The sequence below is a fragment of the Myotis yumanensis genome, unplaced genomic scaffold (assembly GCF_028538775.1).
Source record: "Myotis yumanensis isolate MYYU_CA2020_CCGP unplaced genomic scaffold, mMyoYum1.0.hap1 SCAF_10, whole genome shotgun sequence".
NCBI lineage: Eukaryota > Metazoa > Chordata > Mammalia > Chiroptera > Vespertilionidae > Myotis > Myotis yumanensis.
This window is the reverse complement of record NW_027223761.1, coordinates 33,593,070-33,604,218: the sequence shown is the minus strand read 5'-3', so window position 1 is coordinate 33,604,218 and position 11,149 is coordinate 33,593,070. Positions and strand designations below refer to the sequence as shown.

Below are 11,149 nucleotides of genomic sequence, written 5' to 3'. Positions count from 1 at the left end.
CACAGTAAGAGAACAGCTGGAGAGGGAGAGAAAATTGGTGAAAGGTCCAGTGTCATGCCTCATCCTCCCCACCCCCCACGGCTGCTACCCTCCCAGGATGGGGGAGACATACCTGAGTCTACAGGCTGAGGACATGGACAGGGATGAAACAGAAGCAAACACAGGAAGGAGAGAGGATCACAGCCTGCTCAGTGTTCAGCAGGAGGGGATGAGAACAAGGACACAGGAGGGGATTAGCCTTGGGAAGAACTGAAGAATCAGAACTCGTCTTCCTTTGAGGCAAGAAATGAAGTTGGGATTTGCTAGAGTTTGCTATGAGGTTAGAGGAGACAGAGATCTGAGGAAGTTCATGTCTAATGTACTTTATTTTAAGGTGAAATTAGAGAACAAAGAGTGAGAATAACAAGAGGGATATAGCAACCTTGATAAAAATGATAAGGACTAGAAGCAAGAGAGAAGACGCTATGAAGAATGGGAAAGGAAATTGATTAGGAATAAATTTAAGATGTATGGTTAAGGATAGAATTCACCAGTTTGTAGTAAGGCTGCTGGTGGGGCTGCCAGGTCTTATACAGCAGAACTCAGAAGTCTGGAATAGTTCCGTTGTTCTGCTTAGCTGATCTAGGGAAGGGGGTTAGTTAGAGAAATAGAAGAGGTGACCTAAGGAAGAGTGTTGGCGAAGATGTGGTTAAAATGGTTAAGCATGGTGTCCAGACTGAGTGAGGAAGGAACTGACAAGACAGGTGGGAAGAGCAGAAGTGATTATGCAGTCATAGGTCTCATTGACCCAGAGTCACTGAAAGTGGGTAAGGAAATGGGAAAGTTGGAGGTGGAATGAGAGAGGGCTGTTGAGAGTCAAGATTTCCAAACCCAGGGTGTTTCTGTATGGGGAGGCATTTGTTGTGGAGGGAGCTAAGCTCATTGGAGCAGTGGAAGTTAGAGGGATGGCTACACCGCAAGTATGAGTTAAAAGCTCTGGGAGAGTGGTTCCCTGAACTTCAGTTTGAATTTGTTCAAAGTTCAAATTCAATAGGTCTGGGATGGGGTTTTGGAATCAGCATTTGAGGCAAACATCTGATGCTTGTGTTTCAATGACCATATGCAGAAAGACACAAATCTAGATATGCCAAGTTTTCTTTCCTTCTCCCTTAAAGAGAGGGATTGAGGGGAGGCCGATCTCACCTTTTTCAACCAAAGGTGTACTTTTTTTCTTGGAGAAGTGAAGCCCCCAGCTCTTGTCTTCTATGACTTACCCACACACACTGATAAAGTTAATTATCTACCCTGGCTAAATGACTTTCCCTAGCAACATCCTAGCAACTAGCGTCAGCTCTGCCTTAGGCTATGAAACTGGAAAGAGATTTCTTGAAGTCCAGTGTATTTTACACACAGAACAAAACAGCTGAACAGGAAATTAAACAGAAAGTAAACTGGATTCATTGCTAGGAGATGAGACACAGACACAATAGTTCATGACAATCCATCAGAATGCAATAGTCAAAATAAGAAACTTTCTCCTCATAGGTTCTGCTGAAGTCTGGGGGAGAGAATGAGGGCTCTCATTCCATGGAGAAGAGGAGAATTTAAATGGGGAGGAGAAGGAAGGGCATCCTAGGTGGTGGGAAAGGTATAAGCAAATGCGCCAAGTCAAGTCTGAAAGTGGGGGACAAGGGAACCCAGCTGGGTGGCGCTGGGAGCTGTCTGCAATCTATGACCACATTGTGGAGGGTCTTGAGGTCACTTGAAGAAACTGAGTTGAGTCCTAGGGAGACAAGGACTTTTTATTCATAGAACAAATATTTATGGAAACAGGCTCTGTGATGTGCATGGAGGATACAGTGGTGAGCTCCAGGGACAGCCCCTGCCCCTTTAAAGCTCAGAATCTAGTGATGGGAGACCGGCACCGAACAGATACAAAAACAAATCAAACATACAAATGAATAAGTAATTATAAATCTTGAGAACATTAAAAGGAAAGGCATCAGGTTCCAGGAGTGCATATAAAGAGGGGCAGGATCTGTCCTAGGAAATCAGGAAGGACTTCTCTTTGGAAGTAATTTTGCACTGAGATCTAAAGGATGCATAGGAGCTGGCTGGGAGAGGATGATGGTGGGAGAGACTAAAGAGTGTTGGATTCCAGGCAGAGAGAACCACACAGGCAGAAGTTCACAAAGCAGAAAGACCATGGTGGCTGGAGCCCATGAGAGAAAGGGTGCGTGGCCTGAGCTGCTATCCAGCAGAGCCTTGGAGGCCACATTAAAGATTCCGTCTTTGTTCTGAGAGCCCTAAAAAGCCACTGAAAAAGGATTTAAACCTTGGGATTGACATCCAACTCTTCATTGTAAAAAGGAACATTTGGGCTTCAGTGCAGAAGACAGATTGGAGGGGAGCAAGAGTGGATGCGGAAAGTCCAATTAGGAGGCTGAGAGATGATGACAGCTCAGACTGGTGTGGTGGCAGAGGAGATGGAGAGAAGTGGACAGATTCAAGAGGTAGTTGGAAGGTGAAGCTAATGACTTGGTGATGGATTAGATGTGTGAGGGGAGCAGAGGTCTGCTGTGACAGCCGAGCTGGCTAGGGAAAATCTAGCTTGGGTAGTGGCATTGAAGTATGATGGGCTGCTTAGAGCCTCTGTTGTTGCCCAGATGATGAGGTCACCCCTGTATAGTGGAAAGAACCCTATTCTAATGTTGGTGAGGCCTGCTTTGAATGCTTGCTCTTTCCCCGTATTAGCTGTGGCACCTAGACAGGTGATTTTATAGGTTCCTAATCTAGAAAATAGAAGTGTGTGTGTGGGGGGGTGCTCCTATCTCGCATGGTTTTCCTGTCAATGATCCATAAAAAATTAACTATTACATCCCAGCCTGCTCCATACCACCCACCTCCATGTTAGATTTGAATGTGCTGATTTAGATGAAAAGACATTCAAGAGCATATATTTGGGCTTCTTTGCTTATCATGAGCTTTGTGAAACAGGAGCCACATAATATGCATCTCTGCAGTTTCCAGTCCTCTGAGATAAAAATTGGGTGTACTCTCATGAACCACTTAGTTTGTAGCATATATCACACTTATAATTTGAAAAGATTCGTGAAACTGTTTTTAATATTTGCCTTTCCCACAGGATTGTAAGATCCACAGGGGCAATATAGGTCTTGTGTCCCAGAGCTGAGCACATGGAGAGTCTTCAACATGAATGAATAAATGAATGAATTTTTTGTTCACTCTGGTGCCCACTGCTTAGCCCAGAGTTGACCCCTACATCTACATTCAATGCAAACTTACTGTATGACTAGAATTATGCACCATGGAGTCTAGCATGAGCTCCAAGCCAATATAGCAACGCTGGAGATAAGTCACTCAGGACGCAGATGTGAATCTGAGTGTCACTTTTACGAAGGAAGGCTGGTCAGCTGGCTCAGGTGCTGTTGAGGGTCAAGGAGGATCAGGGCTGAGAAAAGAGCTTCCAGTAATTGGCTTCAGCAAGCGGGCACTCTCGGGTGACCTCTGAAAAAAGGTGTCCAGTTAATAGTGGCAGCAGGAGTCTCAGCAAAAGAACTGAGGAGTACGTGGGCAGATGAAGAGCAATGAGGACCTCCAATGCAGATGGCTCATCCGGGCTGTTTGTTAGTGATGTCAAAGAGAGAAACCTGACCTGGAAAGCAAAGGTGATTGCTATTTACTTGCTTACTTATGTATTTTTAATCCTCACCAGAGGATATTTTTCCATTGATTTTTAGAGAGAATGGAAGAGAAAGGGAAAGACAGAGAAACACATTGGTTGGTTGCCTCCTGCACCCACCCAGACCAGGGCCCAAGCCAGGGAGGAGCCTGCAACCGAGTTTTGAGTTATGTACCCTTGACCAGAATTGAACCCAGAAGTCCAACGCTCTATCCACTGAGCCAAACCAGCTAGGGTGAGATTGCTTTTTAAATGGAGACTCTTGAGGTGTCTTGACTGCCCAGGGAAAGCGGGAGCTGGGTAATTGAAGTTTCTGAGAGCACCTAGTTAGGAGTGTGCACACAGAGGGGAGGCAGAGGCCTGAGGCATCTCCACGGTAGGCTTGGTCTTCATTGCTGTGGTTCCCTGGGTCAGCCCAAACCCAGGGAACCAAAAGACCAGCCCAAGTTTTATATGGCTCAATTCATTTGATCCTAGCACCCTCTAGAGGAAGAGTGTATTGGCCCACAGGTACTCACAAATACCTTCCCCAGAACATTGAAAGGAAGCTTGGAGAGGTTAAATTATTCTCCCAAGTCTCACAGTAGGTGAGTGGCAGGACTAAGATTTGATTCAGGCCTGTCCCTAGGCAAACCCTGGGAGAAATTTCTGCACCTGGGCCTTCTGCTGCCTGGCCTTGGGGTTGATGCCCGAGGCTCTGCCCAGTGAGCCCTGGGGCTCAGCTCCTCTCCAAACATCTCACTGGAGTCTGAGAACCTGAACTAAAATCTAAGCCAAGGAAACACAGCTTTCCTTTGAGCCTTTCAAAACTCCTTTCCAAGGCACTGCGCCTACTGGGCCCAATGGATGAGTTATTTTGTCCATTTCTTATCCTCCAGTCCGACTTGTTCCAACAGCCGCTGTGAGAAGAACAATAGTCAGACAGTCATGGCATCTGATCCTGCCTTAACTGTTTGGCTGAGGCCTCAGTTTTCTCATCTATACAGTGAGTGAAAGTAATGCCATTATTGTGTGCAGTCAGGGTGGAGAAGGTGAGCAGATAGCATAAGTAAACCTCCCAGCATACAGCTAGGCACAGAGTAGGTGTACAACAAAAGTTAGCGTCTTTCCCTCCTTCAAATACCCTCCTCCACAAAGTGTAGCGGGGGTGGGGACAGCAGCCTCCCTGGTGGTGGGACAGAGCCCGCAGTGTCCCAGTATCCTATGATTTCCTCGCCAGACCCTGGGAATCAGCATCTCAAAATAAACACACAAGCGCCGCTAATCGCCAGCTCCGAAACAAAACAGCGCTGCACTCGGGGATCTGGGCAAAATCAGCCCTCCCTCCTCCTTTGCCGCCGCCCTCCTTCCTCGCGCTGCTCCGCTCGCTCAGCTCAGCTCGGCTCAGCTCAGTTCCGCGCAGCGCAGCTGCCAAGCCAAAGCAGGCACGGTCTCCGGGCTCCGAGCTCCCGTTCCCGCCCAGGCTCTGCCAGGTCTCCGCGGGGACCCCTTCGGGCAGGAGTTGCGCGGCGAGGGCCTGCGGCAGGAGCACAAAGTTGGGGGCCCGCGAGGATGAGGCTCTCCCCGGCGCCCCTGAGGCTGAGCCGGAGTCCAGCGCTGCTGGCCCTGGCGCTGCCCCTGGCCGTAGTAGCGCTGGCCTTCTCCGACGAGACCCTGGACAAAGTGCCCAAGTCGGAGGGCTACTGCAGCCGCATCCTGCGCGCTCAAGGCACGCGCCGCGAGGGCTACACCGAGTTCAGCCTCCGAGTGGAGGGCGACCCCGACTTCTATAAGCCGGGAACCAGCTACCGCGGTAAGTGGCCCGGTGTGGCGTTTGGGGGCGCGGGACCCGGCCCCCGGAGGGCGCCGACCGCGCGGTACCGGAGGAGGGCGCACAGTCCCCGGGCGCACGGTGTCTGCGCAGCCCGGCAAGGACCCTTCTGTCCTGGCTATCCTCAGCCCTTTGGAGCTGTGAGCCAATTCCCAAGCCAGTTCCTGGCCGTCGCGGGGCCCTCTGCCAGGGGAGGCAACCCCCATTTCCGATGCGCGGTTCCAGGGTGTGGGCTATAGCAAAGCAACGCGTCCACACCGGCCTGGCTGGAGGGAACCGGCTGGGTCCGGGAGAACAGTGGAGACCCGCCTCTCTCCAGATCCGTCTCTGGAGTGGAGGGGACCTGGTTTCTCCCAGTTGGGTGCCAAGCAAGGTGGTGAAGTCCGGCTTTGCCCGCTTCCATTCCTGGAGGAGAAGACATCAGCTTCTCTCTGACTGACACCCCAGCGGAACCCTCACTCCATCTTCCCCCGACAGATCCCTTCAGGAAAAGGGACTTTAAGCTTCCCCTTGAACTGGGCATGGGAAGGAGGGAAGAGCCTGAAGCTTTTCGGAAGGGTCTCTGGACAGAACTCCCAATTATTTTCCAGGCAAGGGAGATGGCCCTGGAATTCTAGGACAGACCCCCCAGTGGGCCGGGCCTTCAGTGTAGCCTCGAAAAGGAAAGGGGAACCCGGTGAAGGTGGAAAGGGACGCCCAAATTCCCGAGGTCTGCTCCCTGGAGGGCGGGGGAGCATGGCTCTGGAGGACCCGTGCCCCAGGGACGGTGCCCAAGCGCCTCATCAGAGAGCAGGCGTTCGGGAGCGCAGGGAGGGATGTTCAAGCAGCTGAACGCCTTCCAGTCATGACGGGCAGCTCCATGGCACAGACCTGACCAGGGGCAGGGAGGGAAGTCTACCTGGTTTCACCTGTCCCCCCCCGCCCCCCACACACACACACACACAAACCGCCCCACTCCCCCGGCAGGCGCGGAGCGACCGGGAGCATGTCTCTCCACTCCCACCCTGTCCTAAGTCAACTCTGGCACCGAGCAGGGGAAAGTGGGTTGTTGGGGGCATCTAGTGGGGCGAATGGGTTCACAGCCACCGCCCGCCCTTCCACACCCGCCTCCCGGGTTCCTAGAGCTTCGAGGGAGGAGGCGGTGGGAGTAACACGGGAGAAAGTTTGGGGCAGTGTCAGCGGGCGCCCGGGCCACACCGGCGACGCGGAACCAGGGGCCACCCTTTTCCGAACGCTTTTCCCGTTTCTCCGGGGATCCCGACTTTCTCCACCGGGAACTACCCAGAGCCGGCTGCCGTGCGCCCATGGCAAGTGGGGGCGCTCAGCGCGTGACAAGCAGCCGCCAAGACCCGGGGCGCGCGGGTTGGCGGGATCGTCGGGACTTCACCGAGGGGAGAAGGAGGTTGGGTGGAGGACGTGCGACCCAGCGACCCAGCGCTGGAGGGACCGGGCTGGGCTGGCGCGCGGCTGAAGGAGCTAGGCCTACAGCTGGGAAATAGCCAATGCCCTCAGTGGACCAGAGGGGAGCGGGAATTCGTCTCTTTAGCCCTCCCCCAAACGGAGAATCTGTGTTCTCTTGGGAAATGGCCCCAGATCCACGTGGCAGGGAAGGATGTGGCTCTGGAGTCAGAGGGACTTGGATTGAGTACGACCAATCCAAGCTGTACGACCTTGTGCAAGTCCTTAATTTCTCTGGGTCCATTCTCCAGCTGTGAATATAGCTGTTTATCCAACCTCTCTGTGTGCTTGTCCGGAATGAGTTTACAAAGATGAGTGTGCCTGAGGACTTCAATACATGTTAGTTTGAGTTAGACAGCCTTTATTAGTTTAATAATTCAGATTGGTTTTGTTTTTGGTGTGTGTGTGTGTGTGTGTGTGTGTGTAAACGTAGGTTTTCTCAGTACTCCACCTGTCCAATCTACCGTGAATAACAGTTTTCTGGTCTTCAAGAATTAATTGAATAAATGAATGATTGATTTCTCCATGGTAGAAGCCTTGCCTAAAATTATTCCTAATTTAAGCCCAGGAGGATGTGTGTGTGTGTGTGCGTGCGTGTGTGTGTGTGTGTGTGTGTGTGTGTGGTTTAGACCAGTATGGGGCCTAGGCCAAGTGCCCTATGTGGCATCTCTTCCCAATCCTCCCAGTTTGGCTGAGCACTGGCCAGGGCCGCAGAACTGGGAAGGAGGTGCCTCAGGTATTCACCTGGGCCACGGGGTTCCCTGATTGCCTAGGTGTCCATGGCCAGGAGGTGGGAACTGGGGCTGGGGGCGAGGGGAGCTCTAGACTTTCACCCTACGGTTATTCCAGCCTCAAATGTTAGTTAGCCTTTTGGACTGTGAGGCCCCCACTCAGGCTATGAGACGGGCAGTCATCCTTCTCCTTGCTGGTGGCTAAGAAATCTTGAAAGAAAGATCTTGCAGAAACCACACTGAGGCCTTCTGTGATTAGCAAACCCGATTCCGCCACTCAACATTAGGAAGAAAGGGGTGCTGACCTAGTTTGACATTTTAATGTTGGCTTTTACCTTCTTAGAATAATTGTGTGAAAAGTAAGTCTAATGCATTCTTCCTGGAGTATTGACTTAGGGCTGTGGAAATTAACATTCCCCTGGTGTTCTATTTGCTTTTTTAAAAAACTTTTTCCTGAATTAGGGCCCCTCACAATCCTTGGAATCAATCCTTGGCTTGTTTTCCTGCCACAAATCTTTGTCCCCAGTATTCCAGTCCACCCCCAAATAGCTTCTGCTCTCCATGCTCCCTACCCCAGCATAGCCTTCAGGCTTTCTGGACTGGAATGAAATGGCCACTGTTTATTGCAAATGTATTGAAACATGGGGTTTCTTCTCAATTGTCAGGATCCAATTGAGATTATTATTCAGCTTTTCCAAGTTGTTAGTACTATATTGACTTCCCTCTCTCTCCCACCACTTCTCTCCCTCCCTCCTCCCCATCTGGGTCCCTCTGCAATAATTGTGCTTTAGAAAACCCTGAAAGGCCTGCTCTGTTTCTGACCAGGGCCCTCTTTGAAAAGGAGATTACAGTGATTAAAAATAACAAGTGGAGGATCCTCAAGGGGGCATTGCTTCTGGGAGGACAATTTGCAGGACCAGCCATTCCCAGATCACAATTTCAAGCCAAGGAGAGGAAAATCAGCTGCAATGTTCAAGAATTGATTGAAAATAAAAGAGCCTCCGTTGTCTGATTTATTAGGTCTGTTTATTAGGAAAATAAAGCCAGACCCTGGCTAATGAGAGTGGCTTTTCCTAGATGCTCTTTAAAGGGAAATTTCAAGGAACTTGATGGGAAAAGAATGTCGAGTTGAAATTTGAAAAGCTTCTCCAACTTCAAACATAATTGGGGGATTTATGCCAAACTGGGAGGTTTGGAGACCTCCAGAGCTGCTTTGCCTTGTCTTTCTCTGTCCTGCTCTGGGGCACACACCACCTCAGCCTGGGAGAAAGAGCACAGGCTTTGATATTGGCTGAGTCTGTTTCAACTCCTGCTCAGTCACATAAGTACTTGGTGACCTCAGGCAGGCCGCTCCACCTCTCTGACCCACAATTTCTCCAACTGTAAAATGAAATTGAGTTCCCGCACCCCATCCCCAGTGTTGCTGTGAGAATTAGAAATCATCCTTGTCAAAAGAAAATTGTCACACAGTAGGTGCTAAAATAAATATATGTTATGAGATGATTATTTTAGAAATAGAAAAATACTTGGCAGTGAGTATCGCATCAGGCATTGTGTTAAGTGCTTCCTACTCATCTCACGTCTTAGTTCTTGGAGTACTTTGAGGTGGTTTATTCTTCTTATTTTTGCATATGAGAACACTAAGTCTTAAAGAGTTTAGTAAGTTGCCATAGTCACACAGCTAATAATCAGCAGAGTCAAGGTAAAAATTCAGGGATGACTGCCCTGGCTCGTGTGGCTCAGTCGGTTGGGCATTGTCGGGTACACCAGGAGGTTGCTGGTGGATTCCCCATCAAGGGCACATGTCCAGGTTGCAGCTCCGTCTCTGGTAGGGGGAGTACAGGAGGCAGCTGATCTCTCTCTCTCTCTCTCTCTCTCTCTCTCTCTTTCTCTTTCTCTCTCTCTCTCCTCCCTCCTCCCTCTCCTCCCCACCCCCTCTCTCCCTCTCCCTTCCTCTCTCTCTAAAAACCAATAAACTATTCTTTAAAAAATATTCAGGGATGTCTGGCTCTTAAATCTGTGCTCTGAACCAGTCTTCTATACAGATTCAATGAAATGAATTGAGAGTAGAATGAATTCTCTCGGCTACCCTCAGCCTTCTGGATCTGTCTTCATTGAAGGAAAACAGCAGCAGCAAACCAAGATAATAACTGACATATCTTGGGACACAAAGTATGAAGTAATAGGTCCTTATTTACATTTGCTTTTTTTCTTGTTGTAGACTTCAGTTTTGCATTTTCCCATAAACCAGAGGATTAATTTAGAAACATGAAGAACCTTGTCAATCTTTAGCCAATTCCTTTTGTTTGTGGGGAAACAGAAACAAATTGGATAGGAAAAAAGAAACTAATTTGACTATCGTTTTATTTTCACATGAAAATGCTATATGATCATGCCTGTAAAATTATATGTTTGAAAAGTATGTAGGTATAATCCGAGAAATTTAAGCAGGATGGGGTCTTTTAAATGAACTCTTATCTAGTTTTACTTTATTTTTATTTTATTTTTTATTTTCTTGGATTCTTTATTCTTTTTTTTAAATTTCATTTTATTGTTTAAAGTATTACAAATAGTAGTACATATGTCTCCTTTTTTTCCCCATTGACCTTCCCCCCGGCCTCCCCTACCCCCAGGCACATGCCCTCACCCTACATCCCCCAGTGTCTTGTGTCCATTGGTTATGCTTATATGCATGCATACAAGTCCTTCGATTGATCTCTTACTCCCCACCCCAACACTTCCCAGCCTCCCCCCTGTAATTTGACAGTCTGTTTGATGAATCTCTGCCTTTGTATCTATCTTTTTGTTCATCAGGTTATAATGTTCTTTATTATCCATAAATGAGTGAGATCATGTGGTATTTTTCTTTTACTGCCTGGCTTATTTCACTTAGCATAATGGTCTCCAGTTCCATCCATGCTGCTGCAAATGGTAAGAATTCCTTCTTTTTTACCGCAGGGTAGTATTCCATTGTGTAGATGTACCACAGTTTTTTAATCCACTCATCTGCTGATGGGCACTTAGGCTGTTTCCGAATCTTAGCTATGGTGAACTGTGCTGCTATGAACATAGGGGTGCATATATCCTTTCTGATTGGTGTTTCTAGTTAGGTACTGCTGATGATATTGTAATTAATTGTAAGACACTCCTCCCACCTCTCCTCTTTTCTTGTACATTACTGTCTTTCTTTTTAAAGAAAAATTTTGAGGTATAAATGATTTAATATTTGTATACACTACAAAATGATTACCCCAGTAAGTCAATAGTTACTATTTGTTACCATACATAATTACAAATTATTTTCTCTTGATGAGATCTTTTAAGAGTTATTTTTACCATCGCTGGTTTGACTCAGTGGATAGAGCATCAGCCTGTGGACCAAAGGGTCCCAGGTTCGATTCTGGTCAAGGGCACATGCCCAGGTTGCGGGCTCGAGCCCCAGTAGGGGGTGTGTGGGAGGCAGCAGAT

The 11,149-nt window shown here is 48.6% G+C and overlaps 1 protein-coding gene across 2 annotated transcripts in view; it reads left to right on the top strand.

Annotated features, from left to right (window-relative positions):
• The first annotated feature begins 5,075 nt into the window (after positions 1-5,075).
• SPON1 (spondin 1) overlaps positions 5,076-11,149 on the top strand; it is a 247,809-nt gene continuing 241,735 nt past the window's right edge. Inside the window, exon 1 of one of the 2 annotated variants that reach the window (XM_070428271.1) lies at positions 5,076-5,474. In XM_070428271.1, coding sequence (XP_070284372.1) covers positions 5,234-5,474 — 241 coding nt within the window. In that variant the 5' untranslated portion in view covers positions 5,076-5,233. The remainder of the gene's footprint in view (positions 5,475-11,149) is intronic. The other variant, XM_070428270.1, reaches the window with a different exon arrangement.